General features: G+C 36.8%; 1 protein-coding gene across 1 annotated transcript in view; it reads right to left on the minus strand.

Moving 5' to 3' along the window:
* The window catches only part of INVS (inversin), a gene marked incomplete at its 5' end in the record, with an annotated part of 55,831 nt that overhangs the window by 10,578 nt on the left and 21,664 nt on the right, over nucleotides 1-23,589 (minus strand). The window contains 6 exons of the mRNA XM_009586854.1: nucleotides 512-1,322; nucleotides 5,381-5,682; nucleotides 13,345-13,557; nucleotides 16,895-17,001; nucleotides 18,601-18,830; nucleotides 20,349-20,504. Coding sequence (XP_009585149.1) covers nucleotides 512-1,322; nucleotides 5,381-5,682; nucleotides 13,345-13,557; nucleotides 16,895-17,001; nucleotides 18,601-18,830; nucleotides 20,349-20,504 — 1,819 coding nt within the window. The remainder of the gene's footprint in view (nucleotides 1-511; nucleotides 1,323-5,380; nucleotides 5,683-13,344; nucleotides 13,558-16,894; nucleotides 17,002-18,600; nucleotides 18,831-20,348; nucleotides 20,505-23,589) is intronic.

Consider the following 23,589-nt stretch of genomic DNA (forward strand, 5'->3'; position numbering starts at 1 on the left):
GTAAGCTTCAAGTTTTGGCAATGAACTCCAATTCGAGCTTCCAAATCTCTTGTGGTTTGGTTATCCAGTTAAAAGTCAGGTCAGAATACAATTTCAGGTGTGTCAGTAAATGGTGCTGAAGGATCTGGTTACAAAAACCTTTTTCCAGAAAAAAACGTATATCCCTACGTGTGCAAGTTTGCTAATGAACACGACAGCACTGAACTCTAGGGTTAGTCAAATCTTGACTGGCACTCTCTAAAGAAATATCAGTGCTTGAATAGAAGTTTACTAACTTCTCCAATTATTAAAAATCACCACTTACCTTGCACTTTTTATGAACTTACTAATGTAATTCTAGGTGACTGGAACACACTTCCACTTGTTTGGTGAAAAATTATTAAATTCCCGATTTATCACTGGTAATGTTGTAAGCAAAAGGACCAAATAAAGCGCATTGCCGACCAGGCTAATGTAATTTACACCTACTTGTACCTCACTCTTCTGTAGCTACTGAAACAGTAGTTCTTACCTTCTCCATGTCCTCTGTATGACTGTAGCAGCATAGTTCTTCTTCCGAAACAGCTCTTTTCTTTTTCTTTCTTTTTCTATTATCTGCATTCGAATCTCTAAAGGGATTAGTTCAATATTTGTACTTTGCCATGCGGCAGAACATAATTGATCATCTGCATTCCTGGATCCAATTACGCCTGTTTTTTCCAAGTTCAAACTGTCATCAGGAGCAGAACACGCTGCTGGGTTTCTTTGCACAGTTCCGGTAGGTTCTGCCTCAGCAGACAATAAAGGGGAGGAGGCCTTTTTTGCTAATTCATTATTACCCACTTTGTTAGTTTGTTCTACAGCATGCACACTGTCATTTCTGGTGTTTACAAATACCGTTTTGGCACTTCCTGGTCTACTAGAGCCAGCTGGTGAACATCGCTCATCATCCACCTCTTTATTTCTGGATTTCTGCTGATGCCTTTTGCCTTTGGAAGAAGCCTCACACTGCCTTGAGTTTCTTGCAATTTCACCAGTACAACTGACGTTGCAGAAGAACACAGCCGTTCCTTCACAGTGGTCCCTGTTGCCAGATGAAGACTGACTTTGATCTCTTAATTTTTCCCCAACACTAGCAGTCCTACAAGCAGAAGTAGTACGCCTTCTGCTCCTCCGAGCACAAATACCCGTTGCCTCGACAGTGTGTTCCTTGTGCTTTTCTCCATCAGGTTCTGTAGCAGCTGCAACTTGATGTTTCACTTCAACTTTTGTTCCCTCTTTTGCTTTGCCACAATGGAAATGGACACAACTTGACTTGCTTTTGATGTGTTTCCTCAATGAATCTTTAGACAGAGAAATGGAAACCAACATTCAGTCTCTGATCCAGCAAAACATAGTTTATGTCTCTAATGTTTTTGCTCAGTTACCTTTGAGGCACACTAGGATTTACTTAAATGAAAAAAATGTATAAGCAGGAAGAAGCAGAAAAGACATGATTGCCTGTAACAGTACAGTCCCAAACTACTTCATTTACTTACTGTTCTACAAGTATTTTTCTTTCTCACGTTACATTTGAGTTAGATGCCTAAAAAAAGTTCACAGGGAGAAACTATTTCTTCACCTCCCTTCATATACTGGTGTTCACCAAAGAAACCAGCAATGCAGCCCCACGAACACGCCTGCTCATTCCAGTGACGACACTGCAGCAGACCTCCACTGTTTCAAGCTTACTCGCTAAGCTTCTGCTCTAGCCACCCTGCATCCCGGCACATGATGACAGACAGGGTAACCCACTGACCCAGGAAACCCAGAGCACTTGGCTTCTCAGTACTTTCCTTGACATCCTGAACGAAACTATGAAGTCCTTCCCATTTTTCCCTTGCTGCAAGATTTCTTTTCCCAGCCTAGGGTGGGAAAATAACTCCTGTGTGATAACTGCTTCTAAACACTCTTGTGAGGATGACTCGGAAGCCAGACTGGAGTGCAAAACTGAAAATCTCCATCTACCATCCACCTTCTATTTTGTTAGGGAACTAACAGGGCAATAAGAAAATAGACCAGACAGGATGAAATGTAACAGACACGGTGTTAAAGGGTAAGTAAGAGGGGAAAAAATAAAAGAAAGAGATCTTTGGTATAATGGAATTACAGAAAATCTTCTGGAACATCCAAAACCTGGTAAAACCATGGTACGTTTATTCTCACTGTAACACTTGTACAGGATACTCCCTTGACTGGGTAACAGAATATGGCAGATTAACAGATTATACAGGAGAAATTCAGGATTATCATCAATAATGTCTCCAACAGACAGGTCAATATGGGCTGAGAGGTTACTCTAACTCATACATGATTGTCAGGGTAATTAGCCCTGTGTGTTCTGGGACAGGGAAAACAAGTCTATTATTTTAATCTATTTTAATATATTATTAATTTAATTAATTAATTTTAAAAATCTATTTTAATCTATTATTTTAATCTCCCAGAATGAAGAAGGAAATTCCCTCTCTCTCTCTCATTACACCAGGGGAATAGACTATTTTAAAAATGTGCCTTTTGAAGCCAAGATTTCTGTGGGCATAATCCCACTCTTAATGAAGCCAAGTACAAAATTGCCAGTGCCATCAATAAAAACGGTATAGGGTTGACAGTCAATTTAAACATACGAAATTTCCAGCACTGTCACACTACTTTGATCTCCCAGCGAGTTAATTTTTACAGTTGTAAGGAAAAAGAACACAGCCTTTTAAAAATGGCCTTGTCACTCTGAACTCACCAAAACCTGCTACCTGGTTTGTACGTATGGCACGTGGAACACATTTACTGTAACACATTTAAGTCGTTAAAGTAGTATGTGCAAAACTTCACAATCTGAACAACTGGGTAACTGAGGAATGGAAAAAAACATCATTTAAGTATTCTAGATCATCTTTGGAGGTTGAAATAAAGTTTCTGAGATAGGAAGACCAAGCAAGAACTAGTACAGAGCACAAAAAAGAACTTCTCTGTTGCTACTATAGTTAAGGCAAATCAGAGAATATACACAGGAAAGAGGATTTCTGAGTGGAGAAGAGATGAGAATAGACCCACCAACTAAATCACAATTTTCATATATTGTTAGCAGATGCAAAAAATCTATTTGCAATTGCTGAAAATCTTTCTAAGTGCCAGCCCACAGGATCTAAATTTATATTTAATTCCAATAAAACATCCAATGAAGTCCATTAAAGTTTTGGTCACAAGAGGATTGATTAAAACACCTAATGAGAACTGATTAACGGACTTAATGATTTGATCCTTACTGTGCCAACTTTCCTGGCATCATTCCAATAACAAAAAGAGAATGCTTATGTAAAAATGGCATAGCATTTTATTTCAAACACAGGCTTTTTGGACTGTGCAAGAGGGGGCTTGCTTTACGATCTCTGAAGGTAAACTGGTCTCACTGTAGAAGAAGTAGACAATTATCATGCATTTTCAGAAGAACCTTGAGTAGAGTTTTGTTCTTTTCATGCTCAACACTCATGGTGAAGAAACATGATAAACAACAGTGAAGAATTTTCTATTTAAAATTCTATCTTTTGCAGAAATTATATTACGCTTTTAAAGATATATTGAAAAGCAAAAACTCTCCAGGCAATACCCCTTATGATTTTAAAACCACCAACATGGAAAAATTATTCTGGCACAGCTACTTCAGGAAATCTCCAACCTCAGGGAAGCCTTCAAATCAAAAGTCCAAGCTACATGCTGCTAGCATTTGCTGCTGGTTTTAATTCCCTAGGTTACTCTGAAAGGTAGTGTAGACAACTGAACATTAATGCGGTTTTTCAAACATAAGTATCAATATTAGAATCCTCTGCAGAAAATTTGGCAAGTTCAGTCCTGATCTCTGTAGTCAGTTTGACCTATAGTCCGTGTTTCCCACGGACTACCTACTGCCTACTTCCTTAGGTCATTCTCTCAGTGCAAAACCATTACATTTGTTCCAAGAAACAGTGGGAGTCTGACTGATGCAACGCAGTTTCCATTGGCATAACCAATGGAAGATTTGGCAAAGAATGGATAGAGGAGTCAGTAAAAGAAAAGGCTGTTCATTCCTCCTTTATAATTTCTTTGTCCTTCTCTTCTCTCCCTTTCACTGTTCTAATCCTCCCCACATCTTTTTTTCTCCTCTTCCTTTTTTCCATACTTACCAATTTCTCCTCATTGTGTTCATTACAACTACCCATTTTTCATTTGGCAACCACTGTTTCTGATTATTCTTACGGACTTTACTTTGCCATCTGAATATTTTAATTAATATAAAGTTAATACACATGCAGATAAAGCTTGCTAGAATTTTTAACACCTCTGTTTATCATTACTTAGTTATCATAGTATATCTTAGGCTAAGATATATATGTCTGCTTTTATTGTGAAAATATAGTCAAGTATTCTGTTTAGCAACACATTTCCATGTAAAAGCTAAAGAAATCTAGGTAAAATGATTCAGCTCTTGGACGTTCTTTTTCTTTGGATTATTATAATATTCTCATTAGCAGAATTTCCAGAGGAATTAGCAATAATTTTAAATCTGAGAAGTAGTTCTTGCAACTTACCTTAAATAAACTACTTATCAAATTTTTGCTTCTAATGATAACAAAGATGCTTTAACATGACCAGTTTTGAAAGATTTGAGCCATGGGCTCCTATAACTGGATGAAGTCAGAACTGATTGAAATGTTATTAAAATGTGTATCTTGCAAAAACTAATACAGGAGTGGTGAAGAAATTATGATAAACTGATGATGCATTTACATATAGAATAAAGCAGTGGAGCAGGGCAAGAAAAGTAGCAGAAAGAGCTTCAACACGCTGTTTCATAGTATAATTTCTAAAAACAGTCTCACCTCTCAAAAAATATCCTAGAGTGTTCTCAACAAGAGGACTGCAAAGACAAATCATGGGAGAACCCTGTCATGGAGAATGAAGCTGCCTGAACTGCTAGCTGCCTCAGTATGCTAGAGGTATCACTTAGAACAATTTTACCCTCATTTTAACCTTGTTTAAAAACAAGAGTTACAATTTCTCCATTAACATTTTTCAAGAATCCCACAAATATGCCAAGTATCTTTAATCTCATTTTCTCCAAACAGTGCAACTAATAGAACCACTCCCAACACCCTGTTCTCACATATTTTAGGTATTTTTACAGACACCGTACATACTGGTATTTTTGACTACTTAAGTTGACAGAACACAAACAGCAAAAGAATCTGTATCTAACTCTGTCCTGTATGAATTGCTTAAATAATGAAAGAACAAGAAATGATAGAAAGATAAAACAGGTCCTACATATAAAACACCCCCAGATATGGACAAAAAAAGATAATCAGGACAATTAAAAAAGATTACAAACCTTGCCTGATTTTATGACCTTCGCTCGGAGGCTCTGCTGACAGGCAACTCTCCTTTGGTGTCCCTTTGTTGTGACAAGCTTTAGGTGAACCTCTACTGTTTCTCCCTGGTTGAATTTGTGAAGCATTGAGGGAGAGAGGTCTCTTATTCTGTACATCAATTGGTTTATTAGGTAAATGCGAGATGCTGGTAGACTTCTCTCGATTTGCAGGATTCTGTTGTACTTGAAACCTATTTTGTTCCACATTCTGCATCCCTTTCTGCAGCTTGGCTTCTTTTCTCTTACTTTCCTCTTCACGTTTCCTGTAATTATAGTCAATACCATAAGAATTCCAAAGACAAAATCTTGGGAGCGTGTATCCAACTTGAACATGTTCCTGTCTAGAAACCTGACACTGCCACAATAAAACCTTGACTATAACATCTTTTTCGTCAGAAAGGGACACCTATTGCATTGAAGTGTCTTAGCTTAAATCTTTATAAGCCAGCTGCCCATTCAGTCTGCGGCAGTTTAAACTGATTTTAAAATGCTCCCTTATTGAAAACAATGAAACTTAGTTTTTTTATAAATATACAAAAACTAAAAGCAGGATTTTGAAGAGGTGTCAGAAGACAAGAAATACGATACTAATAACTATGTTTTTAATCTCTAATGAACAATGCTTTAATATAAGTAGTAATGCAATGTACTGTATTTGAAAATCAGAAGACTTTAATAAAAGACAAAATCACTTTGAAAACTGTTTTTCATACTTACCTGTGTCATAATTAAAACAGACAATTACAAACCAACTTCAAACTAGGTACTGGTACTAACTTGCTGCTCTATATTTATCATTGGTAGATAATTAATTTATTTTCCATAAACAGATTATACATTATACAAATGATAAATACTGAAAATATGAGATGTGAATTAAAAACTTGTGTGCACATAGTATGCCATTACAATTATGACATTTGGTTTTCAAAAGTGAAAGAAGTCACACATCTCTTAAATAGTGTAGATATCCAAGAGAATTTTGGACAAGGTTAGGAAAGGCACATCTGTTGAATAGTTTTGCAGCCTATTTTGAAATACAGTGGGATGTCATTGCACTTTAACTTCTAAATTCTTTTTCCTACAAAGCAGAATAAACCCAACAGCACATAGCAAACATTGCATACCTACCTACCATTGAATTTGTTTTTATAAATTAAGCACTGGTTGTAAGATGAAGTGACTTTTCCTGTTGGAATGGACAGGTGGTAAATGTCGTATCATGTAGCTGCCTGATATTTTAACTTGCTTCCAATGCTACAACGTAGTTTGCAGACTGTTGACACATTAGCTCACAGCACAGCATATGACAGGTTAGTTATGCAGCGTGCCATCCTCAGTTCCTGTGAGTCGTATCAATGCCAGTATATGTCATTTCAGTGTGAGCTGCCCGGGAGAAGCCTTTACTTTATCTGTCAGTACTATCTTATCAAGTACGCTCTGCAGAAGAAGCTGATTGAACTTTGTACCTGAGAAGCTGCTAATTGATCTAAAAAATACACTCCTGGCAGCCTGAGGTTCAGTATTCCCTCTGGCATGGAAAAAAGTGGCTAGTTTCAAATAGTATCGGCATTTCACAAACAGACTATGTGGGGGTGTCTGTCTCGTGTACAGTATGGATCTCACTGCCATTACTCTGCTGTTTGAGCTGATAAATCAGATCTTACTATTCACAGAATAGTCATTTTCTTTTCTTCACAGAATCAAGCAGCCTATTACCAGTATCCTCCATTCAGGGTATTAGAAAAGAAAGTGTGAGAGAGGTTGTGCGTTACACAATCAAGCCCAAGTAGCCTGCACTCTTTGGATGAGCAGATTAACTCAAAACATTAACTTCAGCAACATACCAATTGTAAAGTTAGTGAAACGACACAGGACTAGAAGTTGAGAAGAAGTAAAAGAGGATTTTTTTTTAAAAGGTCTTGTTTGTGTGCTAGTTTTTCAGCTGAAGCTGATGAAATAATAAATGGAAGAGATTTCAAAGCTCCCTATTCATAGACCATCATCCTAATTGTCACAGTAGAGCTTAATTGATTAACAGACTCCTGAAGAATACTTACGAACCTCCCCTTGTGGCTTGCTTTATTTAGTTAGAAATACAGTTTGTTTTACAATGAAGGATACTTTCAAAATTAAAATTTCCAAGTTTTACTGTTGTCTGAGTTGAGAGACTAGGTTTCATGAACAAGTAAAGCAAGTAGACAAGTTCCTAACTTAAGGGCTCTCAGTCCTTCTCAGGAGGTTCTGGCGACTCAGTAGGATCCAAATTTTGGCTCCAAAGTTAGAAAACTACTCTGTGATAACAGAGCTGGCATGCCAAAATTTTCCACTTTAATTGCATCAGAATTTTGTCCTGAATGGTCATAAATTTGTATTTCATTACAAAAGTGAGAGAATGGAAACTGAGCCTTTAGCAGATGGAAAGGAACAGTTTCAGCCTTAAGCATTTCTGAAGACACAAAGATGCTCTGAATTTTTGATCCTGCTAAAATGAAACCAACCTTTTCTATTCTGTTAAGAACACTTTGCTTTTTGTATCTACTCTGTGGACAACGTTTTAAATTTAGAACATGTCCATGTCCATGCCTGGAGAGCATTTTTAAAGTTATCCTTGCAAAAAAAAGTTACTTAAAAAATCGTAACTGAAAATAGATCTCCAGGTATGATCCTACTGCTGCTGAAGCTTTATCTGAACCAAGAGGAGTTGTATTTCGTGTTGTATAAATAGCTGTCTCCTGCTATACAATCTAGCATGGTGGTTGTTTTTGAAAGCATGACACTGTTGAATCACATCATGTTCAGCTTATGATCTAAACCTTTTAACAGATAGTCCTTAACAAAAATGCTAAAAAGACAGTTAATTTCCACCCAGTATTCCTGTGTTGATTGGTCTTGCCAGATGTGTGGAGCTGTCCATTTGTCCTTACCTAACCACCTATTTTTTCCTCAACCATTTCTCATATGTATTAACACCATTCTGATTTCTGCTTTAGTCTTCAATGTGCTTACAAGTCTTATGCACCTTCGTGCCATTTGGAAATTTAACATTTTACTTCTTAAATGAAAATACTTAAATGAAAATAGTATCAGATTCAGGATGGATTTATGCAAAATTCTCATCAATATACACTTCCAGTTTAAAGTTGAACCATTAAACTACTCTTTGCATATGTTCTTCCAAGCAGTCTCCACCCATCTAACAGCAGCTACAATTCAAGCTACATTCCCTACTTTGCTAATGAGAATGGCACATGAGAAAGTATGAAAACTTCAGGCAAGTCTGAATGACTTGTTTCTCCATGGCCACAAAACTTGTTATTCTGTCACAAAAGAAAATTGAGTTGGTTTGATATAATTTGTTCTTGGCAAATTCAGACCAGCCATTACTTCTTGCTTTGTTATGTTCCAGATACATAGAAGTTTGATTACTCATTCCAGGATAAGAAAGGTATGGAGTTACTGTAATGAGTCCAGTGAAAGGCTATGGAGAAGCTTAAGGGACTAGGGCATCTTTCATATCAGAAGAGGCTGAGAGAGCTAGGACTATTCAGCCTGGACAAGAGAAGGCTCGGGGGGAATCTCATCTATAAATATAAATACCTGACGGGAGGAAATGAAGAAAATTGGAGCCAGACTGTTCTCAGTAGCATCCGTTGACAGGACAGCAGGCAATAAGCATAAATTACAAGCCACGAAATTCTATCTGAACACAAGAAAACACTTTTTTTACTGTGAGGGTTGTCAAACACTGGAACAGGTTGCCCAGAGAGGTTGTGGAGTCTCCATTTGCCTAGATACTCAAAACTTGACTGGACATGGTTCTGGGCAAGCTGCTCTAGCTGACCCTGTTTGAGATGATCTCAAGAGGTCCTTTCCAACCTCAACAATTCTGTGGTTCTTGGGATCAAGGTTTATAGGTCTACAGAGTCCTCTTCTTCCCCTTTGAGAAAGCAGACACTTTGCTCATTTTGTGAATTCTCCAGTCCCACCAGTCCTCCTAAAGTTTTGAAGGGTAAGCATTTTAAGATTATATCACCCAGTTTTCTAAACACCTCAGGATGAATTTTATCAGGCTAAGCTGATCTGAAAGCATCTCACTCATCCAATTAGTCTCTAATCTGTTGCTTCAGCATTTTAGCCTGCCCTTCGTTACTAGCGTGAATTCCATTTGCTAATGAACATCATTTGACATTTAAGGAAGACTGAAGCAAAAAAAGACAGAACACTTCAGCCTTCTTAGCATCACTTGTGGACCAACTCTTTCTTTGCTCTTCCTTTTACAATGCATATGTTTACAACGATGTATTGTGATACCTCACACCCCTTGCTAGTTGTTCTTATTTTGCACCTCAGCTTGTTTAATTTTATCATTGTACGTTATTATTACCCTCAATTTTACTAATTGCACCAAATTTCCACTATGTGCTCTCCCTTTTCAGGTTGCTGAAGAGCTCATTATTTTTCTCTCTTGCTACACTTCCTATCTTTTCTCAGCACGCAGGCCTCACCACCAGTTTTTTGAAGAACCTCATAATCTACTTGTTCTCTCTTGCTGCTAGAACATTCTTCTAAATCTATTGAAGGCTGTCTAATTGAACTGTTTTATTTTCTTGCTGTTCTTCTCTTCCTAAATATCATGAGTTACTTACTTTTACTCACTTTCATCCATTTCCCTTTCATATCCACATTCTCAATCAGTCTCCTCCAACTGGTCAGAATAAAAGCCAGAAGACTTAGTAAAAACAGAAGTATGGATTCAGGAACTTATTCTGAGAAATTCAAAAGGAATGTGAACAAGTGATGAATGAGTTCTGCAGCCCTTTCAAAACCCAATATATTGGACATCAGTTTTCTCTGAATATGCTTTAAACCCTTAAATATTATTTTCCTAAAGACCTGGTTTTGTAAAAAGTAAAACAAAAGCCTCTCTTTAAAAAAGTTTTAAAAGTCCATCATTTTACCTGTATGTAGTCTGACTGTTTTTTAAATGCCTCCTTCCCAGACTGCCTCTGTGCTACTCTCCTAAAACACTGCTTCCCTCCTGCCAGTTCTCCATCCCACCTATTAATAACCAGTTACTTTCACTCCCACTGAAGAAGAGTACCTATTATATTGACACATTTATGGCTGTTAAAATGTTTAGTGCCCATACATCCCATCAACATTGCGCTCTTCCAAAAGATCATAGGATCATAAGGTAACACATATTGGAAGGGATCTCAGGAACTCATCAAGGCCAATGTTCTGCTCAAAAAAGTGTCAACTATGAGGTCAGACTGGGTTGCTCAGGGTTTTATCCAGTTGGGTCTTGAAAAACTTTAAGGACGGAGACCGTACAAGCTCTTTGGGCAACCCGTTCCACTGCTCAATTGTCCCAAGGGTGAAAAATCTTCCTTCACAGCTGGCAGTTCTTCTCCTCCTTGAACCAATTCTCTAAGCACAGAGGCCTGGGAGACCTTCTTGGTGAAGACTGAGGAAAAGAAGGCATTGAGTACTTCTGCCACACCTGTGTCTGTTGTCACTAAATCACTTGCACCATTCAGCAACAGGCCCACATTTCCCTTGCTCAGCCTTTTACTATTAATGTAGAGGCACAATCTCACCTTGTTACCTGTGACATCCCTTGAAAGCCTCAACTCGATTTGAGTTTTGGCTTTTCTAACACCATCCCTACATGCCCAAGCAATGTTTTTACACTCTTCCTTTGCAGCCCATCCCTGCTTCCACCTCCTGTATACTGCCTTTTTGCATTTGAGCTCCGTCATGGCTTCACTGCTTACCCAAACTGGTATCCTGATATGTCTCTTTGCTCAATGACATAATAATGCGCATGTTGTTTTGGCCTGCATCAATGTTAATTTTATAATTTTATAAATTACCATTTCTTTGATATAGGTTTGTTCAACATGGGAAAATATCTTTGTATAGAAATATTTCACAGGCATTGAATACAGTGAATGTAACTTTACCAGAAAATAATACAGGTATGAGAAGTTGGTTGACTTTTTGTTAAGAAAGAAAAAAAAAAAAAAGCAGACTTAGGAATGATTTCTACTAGTGAGACTCTCTAAAATAACATATTACAAAGAAAGTTCTAAACACATACACTGAAATAGTTGTGGGGGCGGGGTTCAACCTAGGAGTTCACCATCATTCTGGATTCCCACATAATGTCTAATTTTATTTGGAGAGCAGATTTTTAAACATCAGTACGGATATTAGTTTTTTGTATGTGGCAACACCCTGGCCAATTTTCGCTGTGGAATGCACAGATGGGTACACAGAATGATGACAACATAATGTCCCCTCCAGTTTATTACAGATCATAAAATTGCAATTAAATAAAATTTGTTATGTGACAACTTGATTTGCTTGTACACTCCAATTGTGTTTTAATTCTGTTTTTATGGTATTTGGTACACAGACTTTGTTTCTATTGTTTTCAAACAAATCAGCAACAGCTTAGTAAGCTTCAGAAAGTACATCAGAAACTCACAAAGGAAAAAAATTATAAAAACACCCCCAAATTTCCATGAGGCAATCCTTTTTCATTTGATCTTCTAGATGGGGTATCACAGATTCTTCTAAAAATGACTGTCATCACAAAGAATAAAATTACCTCATTTGTAAAGTCAGTTGTGACCACACAGCAAGAAGCAGAGTTCTCCAAATTAAAAAGAAATACGTAAGATATCGTGATATTTTCAAAGGCAGCTTCTCCATGCATGGGTTTGACTTCTACTGACTTCAGCAGAAAAGGCAAATAGTAGGAGGGCTGCAAGTTACAACTTTAGGATCTAAAGATGTGAGCAAGAGATTAGTTATCTGATATTTCTAGCTTTGGTTCTTACTGGGCATTAACAATTATTAACCAGTATAGTAGTAGCATCCAAACCCGATGAAGGTCAGACTGGCTAGTTATACAGAACATCAAACTACCGAATTTGAAATAGAGCAGAGTGCAGCTGACTTTGTCTATGATACATGGATGCAACAAAAATACCTCTAGGTGCAATAATTATGTTATGTGTTCATTCATATGACCTCTCTTTACAGAAATAATACTAAAAAATCATGCAGAAATCTTCTCAGACTGTTACGTTTTTTCATTCCAGAATCAGATTTCTTCAAGAGAAACGAGGTGCTAATTTCTTCTTTTTCATATTATGAATCTTAAGGATAAAGCTCAAGCAAGCGAAGTATTTTGATGATCATTTATGTACCTTCTGATTTTAGAATCGCACCACTTTGCTACCATTACCTCATTTAAATAGGATAGAAACGCAGGTTCTGACCTACACATCTTACAAATAACTATTTGAATTGCATATGTAAGTTATCTATAATCTAATATAATGATTTCATGGTAACCCTCTAATTCAAGAGCAGAAAATGTAAGTGCAGAGAATGATACTGCCAAGACAGAAGTTGCAAATAAAATCCAGGAGTTCAGTTTGCTAGAAAAGCACAACCTCCCCTGTGAAACACTAAGTTAAGCCTTATTAAACAAGGCTTTTTCTGTTTTTATTCTTCATCTATTTACTAATTTCTTTTCAAAACTGATATCAAAGACTTGATAGGTTAATAATTATTTCCATTACCTTAGAGTGACAAGGCTTTTTATCATCACACAGAGTATCAGGTAAAGATTCATGGATGCTAACATGCTACTTTCTCATCTTTTAGTATTTTGCCTTGTTCTTGTATATTATATAAAGCTTGTTATTTAATTTGGGATTATTTGGAAAACAATTTCCATCTATAGGTGTATGGAAAAAAATCCATTATATGCTTCCTACAGTTTCATGAATTTTACTAAGAGGAACAATAAATGATCATGAATAACAGATAAAATCACACACTGATACATACAAACTCATGACAAATGTTTATTTGCTGGAGTAGATTTCAAGTCTCAGACTTACTTGGCAGCAGCATCTTTTCTCAGCTGTTCATGTTTCATTAAAAGATTCTTCCTCTCTTGAAAAGCCTTTCTAACTTTGTATCCTTTGTAGACAGCCTGAATTTTGAAAGCAGCAATGTCCTGTATGGCAGCTATAGACAGAGCCCCATGTTCTAACATGAACTGAATCACTTCATGGTGTTCACCAAGCAAGGCATAATCCAGTGGAGTATACCTAAAAACAAAACAAAGCAAAACAAAACAAACCCACAACAATTATCATCGAACTAGAATTCTAACCATAATGTGCATTTACTTCATCCTCATTTCATAATAAGGCAACTTCTAGTATGAAGACAAATTAAATACTGTTTTCAGTAGGCTGTTTTACTAATTTTTTAATATTATTTTCCTGTCTTACTCATTCTACACACCGTGATTATGTATAAGGCTTATTTTAGTCTTCTAATATAAGGGGGGGAGGGGCAGACTATATGAAGTGTTGGATCAAAATCTTCCAAAGCCCTACCCATAGAATTCACTGCTTCAGGCAAGCAATCTTAGAAAGGTGTTATTGAGGTTCTATATAGAAATATAATCTAAATAAAAAGCAAGTTAAAACATTTTTCGTGTTATTTCCATATGAATTTAAGTTCTAGAGATTTACTGTCAAATCTGGCTTAAATCTGGCAGCCAAAACAAGGACACTTCCGTAACAATGACTGAGGACAGTATGACTGACCAAGCAGCAGGATTACACCTGCATCAAGAGATAATTTTTTTTTTTTAAAGCACCAGGAAGACTTAAGTCTGTTTTCAAATGGACACCGGTACTAAAAATATTAAATGGCTTTGCTTTTTAATGGTGTCAAAGATGCCTAAGCCCTTTTAAAAATAATTCCCAAATTTCCCATTGTCAACACAGGAGCAAAATTTACATACCTCCCTCACCAACATTGAAACATTAGGCAAAGACATTTAGTGACTGAAAATTATCAGTCACAAAGCATAATCAGGACCATATATTACAAGACTATCAAATAGCAAGTGTCAATGCATGTGGTTGTGGAAATTAGGGCTCTTCTTGATGGTAACTTGCTAGGACGCAATGCTGGTAAGCAAAGAAAAACAGACAGAAAGCACAATTGGACTTGCCACGCAGCAATGATTTGATGGAAGGATTAACAGTATCTGAACTGAAGTGTCTGCAGGAATAAAGACAATGACATAACATGAAAATTTGTATGTCAAGGTGTGTTGCTGATACATTTAAAGAGATACAGATTTTTGATAACCCAGGAATGGGAACTTCAGAAGGGACCTCATTTCAGAAAAACACATTTTTAAAGTATACCTAGTTTTGAATATTTTAATTAGCAGGTACAAAAGATACTAAAGTAAACTTTATACTACTAGCACGTATATGCCAAGACAATGTATTATATTACAGATCCCAGTCATGAAGATCCATATTCTTAAATGTGGATTATCTAACTCCATTAGAGCTACATTTGAAAGTAAAAAATCACTCAAACCAAATCTAATAGGACTTTGTACAACCGGACACTACTCATTCAAGACTGCTCACATACACTCCTCACAACCAGCAATTACTCTGTTGTGTCGGTTCAAAGCCTGTTATAAATTTTCTTTTTCGCTGATCATGTCTAAAGCAGATAGCTTTTAAATTAAGCTGGCTTCACAGGAAAACACGCAAAGAAGACATCAGCCATCAGCTGTTATACGTAATTTAGCATGAAGCTGGTCAAGCAGCAGCTAGCCTGGCATCACAGGATGCACCCAGGATGTCAAGTTAGATTATGAAATAAATTTGCAAAGAACAACAAACCTACCACCCTCCAGTCTAGCACTTGATCACATATCTGCAAGCAACTAGGCAGCTTAAAATCCTAGATGCAATCTCAGCTCCATCTTTTCACAAATCTATTTAGTTTTAACCACTATGTTTGAATTTTGAACTGGTATCTCATATTGCACTCTAAGAAAAGTGAAGAAGGGAAGCTTCTTTCTATAGGTATATTGGAAAAAAATTACTATTTGGTGAAATTGTTACTGATTAAAACCCACTTTCATCCAATTATGGATGAACGATATCCATGAGGTCATTTTTACTCTCTCTTACAACACTTGACTTGATTTTTCCACTTTCCAAACTTCCGATCCCTTAACAATAAACCAAGGTTTTGTAGATGTTTATTAAGAGGCAATTGTGCAATTTTTATTTACAATTTTTTTTTTTTTAGGAGAATTATATTTAAAGACTGATTCATCTATAAATATTTGGGATCTGTTTTGTTCTGTACATAGACTAGTGCTTAAGGGCTGACATCTGGAATACTGCTAGTTATATTTTGAGTAATCTAGGTTTATACATAAGAACATATATTAATGCCAGAAGGGAAACAAAAATAGATACTAACTGAATGACTATAGTAAAACCACAGCTAAAGTCTTTTCTTGACATCTGAGCATCATTAGTACATTTCTACAAAGTAAGTAAAATAGCAGTCTCCTTTCTGGCAAAATAGTGGCTTTTAATCTTCCTTATTAAGAGTAATTTAGTTACAACTGTTTATTTAATTTTCTATCAAAAATTACTAAAGAGAGCATTGGCACTACTTAATTAGGAACTACTTATACTTTCATTTGTATTTCTCAATCAAAAGTAAGATCGGAAAAGGAAGAGAGATCTGAGTGGTTTAGAGTAGAGAACAAAAGAGAAATGATGGGGGAAGAAAGCAATTAAAAACAGGGATAAGTATGGAAGTCTCAAATTTAGCACTAAAATATGGGGTTTTGAAGTCCTAAAGTTAATTAGAATGTTGAAATATTCAAATTTATATGGCATACTGATCATAATTTTATTTATAATTATGAGGAGGTCATCTACTCTAAAAAAGGCATTATAAATTTCTGCTAATAGTAATTATCTTCACGGTCAGGTGACTAATTCGAACTCCACAACCCAAATCACTTTTAAAAAACTATTATTTATATGTCAATGAAAGACAAAGAAAAGAGATGCAAATGTACTGTCTTACTGTCTTTTTATGATTATAGGAGGATTTTTTTTTTAAACTAAGCCTTTAGAATACAGTTAACCACCAGGTAATTTGTAATCCCTATTTTAAAACATAACATTACATTTCTCCCGTTTTCTTCCTTCTCGCTGTATTCCTACCAAATAGAAAAGAAAAATTCCAGCCTGCTCCAACAGCAGCAGAAATGCCTTTTCATCCTTTGTCCGTACATATCCACTGTCAACTTCATATAAACGAAAAAGATCTTTAATATTTCAAACAAGTCTAGAATGAGTAAATACTTGCAGAAATCTCTGTAAGTTCAAGGTTCAAAAGCATAAACAGTTGAAGTTGCAACGTCTTACTTAAAGAAGAGATTTTTCACATTAGAAAAGCTGCTTACACTGAAGCCCAAGATTACAGCACTCCTTTAAGATCACGATTCTCTGGCAATATCTGAACACTTAACATTTAAATCAGTCTGTAGCACTTTTGCTAAATTACAGAATAATGCATTCAGACAAGCAATACCTCTCCTCACTGTTCTCCATATGATTAGGGAAAGCATCAAAACCAAGCAGCAACTTTATAGCATCAAGGTAGCCATTGTTACAGAGCCAGTGCAAAGCAGTTCTTCCCTGTAAACAATAGAACAGAACAAAAATAAGTATTATCCCCAAACTCTATCATGCCACAATAAAAGTCGTAAATCATACTGTAATCCAATGCTTTTCTGAACATGAAGGACAAACTAATTCTTCTAAATTAACTTCCTTGTTAAAATAAAAGAATACAGCACTTAAAAATGAAGTAACTTTTTTTTTTTTTAAAAACAAGATTACAACACTAGTGCTTTTTCACCTAAAGCAGCTGAAAAACAGCATTAGGAGACTAGCTCTAGAGTTGCTTTCTTTGCAGCTATGCTGCCCAGGTCTGAGGCAGCTCTCATCAGTCTTTGTAGTTCATACTGCTTTCTAGGCTGCTCCAAAACACTGTGACAAGACTGAACGAATTACTACAGAATTCAAAATCAGATGAAGTTTGAGGAAAGCTTATCAGCCCAAGCAAAGAAAGACTCCAGCTGTGCTTTCAAAACGAGCTTGATTTCAGAAGTCAAGTTTCTCGCACATGAAGCAGAAGTCCAACTCTCAAGATGTACTCTATACAGCCAGCTCATATATGACCACTCTTGGGACTGGGATCACAGAACCACAATATGAATACCTCAAGCTCTGTTAATACCAACAAAACACAGATATTTCACTTCACTTCCAGGCCATGCCTCCTGTCTGCATCTTGCTTTTCTGAACTCCAAATGCGGGAAATATCTAGAAGGCTGGGTACCACAGAAAACATGAAGACATTCTGAGTTCAGTGCTAGCAAGCTGCCCCCTAAACCCCATGGGCTGAAGAGCATGCTGCAGCATCTCTGTGTGAAATAGGTGAAGCTGATATATTCAACGGTACTCAAGCTGATGCCATACAGAGCTAGTAGCAGGTTGGAAAATCTCCCCAGCATGCTCTGTAGAACCCATAATAAAAACCACTTTTCCATTACCTGGAATTACCGATGCCCTACAATGAATAACTACAGAAAAGTTTAATAAATCGGGTGAAATTCTTTTGACTGATGAAGTTCTACCGAATTCTGAGAAATTATGTCATATAACAAAGAAATCTGTTATATGTTGCACAATTATTCTGGCTCCTAATTTCACTTACTGCTTGAATAATGGCACAAAAGGACATATAAACTAATCAGTGTTCTTTTTTTTTACCTGGAAGAGTGATATGTCTGTGGATACTTATGTGGATAAGTAATTGAAGCAGTTCTTGTGCAATCTCACTTGCAGTATCTTACTTGCTCTGTCTCTATGCTGAAGAAACACTTTACAGACTATAAAATCACATTCCCATGTCAGCTCTTAATAAGGAATGAGAGCAGTTAAGAAATCAGATGATTAATATGACTCCTCATAAGATCACACTTTGACAAGGAAAACTCAAAAGTGATATGGAAAAATATGGATCTTCAATTCATGCTGCATATTAAAATATTACTTTTCATTCAAGATTTTAGAAGTCAAGCCGTAATGTCAGGATGCATTTCCTTTCGTGATAAACAGCAGCAAAGATGCTTCTATGCCCAGAAAAAGAATGACCTTGAAGAAAAGGAAAATGTTTTGATTTATAGTTATTCTGAAGTTAATTAAATAGCCCAGTGAAGAACAACATACCTCTTTATCCTGAATATTTGGATCTGCGTTGTTTTCCAGTAACACTACCATGCAGTTAATGTAACCTCCATAAGCAGCACACTGCAGAGGTGTTCTACCTGCATAATCCTGCACATTAGGGTTGATTTTATTTTCTATCAAGATTTGGCACACGTCAGCATTTCCTCCCAGGGCTGCCCAGTGAAGGGGTGAATGGCCATCTTGGTCAACTAAATCTACTCTTGCTCCTCCTGTAACAACAAATACATTTTTGAACATAAAGTGAAAATACTTTTGAATGAAAAGAAAAAAAAAGAATAGGTTTATGTTCAACTAGAACTTACTTGGTAAACTGACAATTCAGAGAAATATTTCTGAAAGTAATTCCAACTTTGTTACTCATCCCAAAACTTAATCGAAATTAATTGAGAATGAAATAGTTTCAGTGAGGGTCAGGCATCTAACTTTTTTTACAAGCTTCTGAGTATCCTCTCAGATGCTTTAGAATCTCCAGATTTGTCAAATGCCCTTGAAAAACCTAGCTCTTATTTGTTTCAGGCCTATTAATTTTCAGTGAAACTTTTATTTCTTAACAACAAAATCACTTTTGAAAATTAGACTTCAGATGAAATATCTTTTAAAATCTCTAAAGCAGATAAGATAAAATATTCACAGTATAAGAATTACTTTTGAAAAAAGCTTAATTTTTTTTAATTCAAGCATGCTAAGACTCTTTTATGCAGATAATTAATTTCCTATGTACTCTTGTAAGATGTAAAAACTACATACAAAAATAAAACTCCACACAAAAATAGAACTCCACAAATATGAAAACTTGAACCAACCAGCAGCAATGACTGTCTATATCATAAAATATTTAATTAAACATAACTCATATTCTGATAACCAAGCTTCTTGCATCTACAAAAGCTAAATGGCATAGAGGGTGGAAGGAAGAGCTTAACAGGAGGTCAAAATATGCCCAGCACATCAGAGAGGGAAGCACGCTTCTCAGTAAGAAAGGTTGGTTGATGGAACACTTGCAACTTGTTAGCCTTGATACTTCAACTGTCCATAAATGGGATAATAGCTCAAGTAGGAGGTAGACTGCTTCCAGCTACTTAGAACTTTTCTGTGAAGCTAAAATGACAGAATTCTGCATCTAAGATACCACTGTTCTTTCACCAAACTTCTTCCACTTCAGCAGAGTTTTTACAATTATCTAAAACTGTGTATGTTGTTAATCTTATTTCTGTCTACAAATAAAATACTGTTTATAAAAACCAACCAGAGGAAAACATTAGTGACTTAGGATTTTTGATAGCTACCTTCATTAAAAAATAAAGATTCATTTAAACAGCCAAAAAGTCTTCAAAGAAGCCTAAAAATGCTTTCTCACAAAACAGAAGTAAGCTTAACTTGGTCTTAATTTACTGGAGCAAAAAAAAGAAAGAAAAACAATGACTTGCTGGGGAAGAGGCAGTTGGAGAGACTAGAACGTACTTGAAAAGGCTTCAGCAGAAAAGAGCTGTGAAAAGAACTATCCCAATTTTGAAAGTGTTATATTTAACTCTTCTAGTCATTTTGCACAACACTGATAATCTTTTACATTTACTAGTGCTGTTCCGCAAAGGGTACTTCCAGACAAAACCTGCTTTAGGGAAGTAATTTTCTAGCCCACCTCTTGCTCAGCTATCCTGTTTATTTCCCAGTCCTGCAGAAACCAGCACCAGAACTCTGAACGGGTTTGTAAATTTGTAACAGCTGACCTTTAATGAGTGTTTGTATCACTTCTTTGTGTCCCATCTCACAGGCTCGGAAAAGCGGGGTATGTTTCATGACATCCAAAGCATCTACTTGTGCGTTATGTTCCAACAGCAATTTCACTGTGCTGACATGGCCAGAAAGGGCAGCAGCGTGTAACGCTAAAAGAATAAAATAGTAGGAAAAAGAAATCACAATACCATGAGGTTTGGAGGTTCACAATTAGAACAGTCAAAATAAAAATTAATTCCAACCATTTTGGTGGAAAAGGTGCTTTTCAACCACAAGAAACTGAAGAATCATAACAAGTGATCACTAACCACATTTTCTTACCACACAAGCAATACGCAGAAAAACTGTTAGCCCTGAAACATGTTTCTAACTTGTACAAATAGGAATTTTAACCTTAACAGCACCAAGATTGGCTTATACTGAGTATTTGTGGAAGGTTAGCAGCTTCTGATTAAGAGAACATAACATGATCTACTTCTGCCTCTGTTTTGTGGCATTTCTTACATCACCCCAATGGAGATGAAAGTGCCCATTGCCAGTGAAAGAAAGCTTTAATTATTTCTTCAATGTTCTCCTGAAAATACCTTTTTTATTTCTTTCAAATAAGCAAAGCTGTCTCAATTAAAACTAACTCCAGATAACTACCCAGCTGTTCCTGCCCCCCTTTTTTCTTTCTTTTTTTTCAGAATTACTTGGAGAAAATTTTACTCAAAATTATGTAGCAAGGCAATCACATCTCGCACAGTTTCTGCAGCTCCCTGTTTCCTCCAGGAAAAAGAAAAAGATGATGGAAAGATACTGCATTTTGTCTGATCCCTACAATTTACGAAGTTCAGCTGTTACAAAAACTATGCAAGTTGATTCTGCAGACTCCTACTCTTCCACAGTTTTCTTTGCCCTCTCATATTTGAATGTATGCAGACTTCACTGAGTCCAAACCAACAAATAACATAGCTACTTTAGACCTCAGAGGTAAAGACGTGGTGTGCTATAACTGAAGTTGCTATCGCCTAACACAGCATCCTGCTGGCACTGTCAGCTGGAGTTGAGGAAAATCTTGAAATGCCAGTCCAACCAGTTCACAGTTCTTTCTGAAGGAAAGGAGAACTACACACAGCAATGAGATTTCAAACCAATGGAGGACACATATATTGGTGATTTCACTTACAATTTGATTTCAAAATGCTTTGGATTATTTCCTATAGTCAGCAATCGAATCAGATAATCTACATTCTCATACTGCCTTACATGTAGAACATTTCACAGATGACAAAATCAAAATAATTTAGAATGAAAATACAAAACAGTGCAATTCATAAATGTGCATTTAGTAAAATGAATTCATATTTCCTCATGAAATTTCACAAATACTCATCTTCGGTGAGAATTCAGTCTGCTCAAGCAAGTGAAATGTGGGGCTGTAAACAGTACCTAGATGTCTCTACTTGTTTAATATTAAAACAGGCAGGGTCAGAATCCAGCAGAGGCATTATACAGAAAGGCACACCACGAAGGCCAACATTAGAAAGAATTGCTTCTTGAACCATAGCCAGAATATCAAAACAGTCGGGCTTTTTCTATTTGCATGCTACTGTTTACCACTGGTACCAGCTTCACACAGCTTATGAAACAATAACCCAGCATAACCTGTTACACAGGCACTACTAAAATGCACAGGTTGTTCATACTGTCCTTTAATCAAATGCAGCTGAAGTCTGTTGCCTTAAAACACACATTCTCAAAAGTAGCGATAGAATTGGAATTGTGATACAGACAAATGAGGCACTTCCTTCAAGAACCGGGGTCACAGCCAGAGACAATATGAGAAGTGCTGCCTTAGTAATTAAAATCACGCCTTTAAGATGACACTGATGTTTAACTGTTGCAGCTAAAAAGCATAGGGGCACTCATCGCACTCGTGAAAAATATCTGTAAGCAGTAAGATCTGCAGTAGCTATGCGAGTGGGTGGCTATCAGTAGAAATCTGACAAGAATGAGATCCCTGCCGCTTCGTACATTTGGATGGGCCTGGTTTTCATGGCCTGACCTCACAGTAAACTCTAGGTTCTGGTTTTTGTACTGCATTTCTTATGAAACCAAAGGCAGTAAAACACTCCATGAGATGACACATGGGGTGTGTGTAACAATACAATAGAAAAAGAGCTGCTGTGTCAGCTTGGCCGGTTCTTCCCCCCTATCACTCATTCTGACGAAGGCATCTTGTTTCGCACTTTGTGCTCAATATTTTCTTGTAAGCCAAATTTTCTGTGATGGAGTCACGGTGACTGAAGAGATACTTCAGCCAGCTGGTCACAATAGGCCCTTTGTTCAGCCGACAGACAGAGCCCTCTCCATTGTACGCACTGACGGCAGAGCTATAAAGCTGCCCCTGTAATGCTCCTGCAGCGCTGATCTCTGAGAAGAGGGAAATTCCTTTCCCTTGGTGTCATTCTCGTACACAATACGGAGAGTCTGGATGTTCTAGCAAAGCTGAATGGAGAGCTTGCTCTTTTTAAGTAAATGCAAAAGGCTGCGTTAACGCAACATTATAACTGAGCTTAACTGAGTCAGCACACAAAAGTCAGAAAAACACAACCTTGAACTCTCCTCAGCAACTGTATCCCGGGCACGGTGGCATGTACGCTATTTTCTATTAGTGCACAGTTTCCCGTCAGAATACAACGCTACTTTTCCCTCACCAAAACTTGGGAATGATTAAGAACCTTTGGAAAAAAACCCAGGTCTGAAATCAGAGAGTGATTTACTGGTGGGATTCCTTTTAAGTTTACAGCTCACTATAATAAAGCCCATGCTACTGCACATGCTTGCACAATGGTAAAGTTCAGATTGCTCGACAGCAAGCGACGAACAGCATAGTTCCTCACTTTAAGACTATTTGTGTGTTCTACACAACGGCAGTTTCAAGTAACTGGAAAGTCCATTCATTTCCTTGGATTAAAAGCCCTACAACAAAATCAAGATTAAAAGGTGATTACACATCACTGCTATGAAAGGTTTAAGACTGCAAGATAATAAACCCAACCACCTGAATTATTCAAGCATGAAATCCACACCTGAGTAATTTCAGAAACACAGTATGTGATTACTCTCTGCAGAGAAGAAAACCCTTTGTAAGGAGGTTTGCACAGTGACTACAACATTACTGCACCTTAAGGTCTGAAACAAATACTGTGAGGTATTTAAAAGGGAACTGTCAGGAAGGAGCAAATGTAG

The sequence above is a fragment of the Fulmarus glacialis genome, unplaced genomic scaffold (genome assembly GCF_000690835.1).
Source record: "Fulmarus glacialis isolate BGI_N327 unplaced genomic scaffold, ASM69083v1 scaffold1621, whole genome shotgun sequence".
Lineage (NCBI taxonomy): Eukaryota > Metazoa > Chordata > Aves > Procellariiformes > Procellariidae > Fulmarus > Fulmarus glacialis.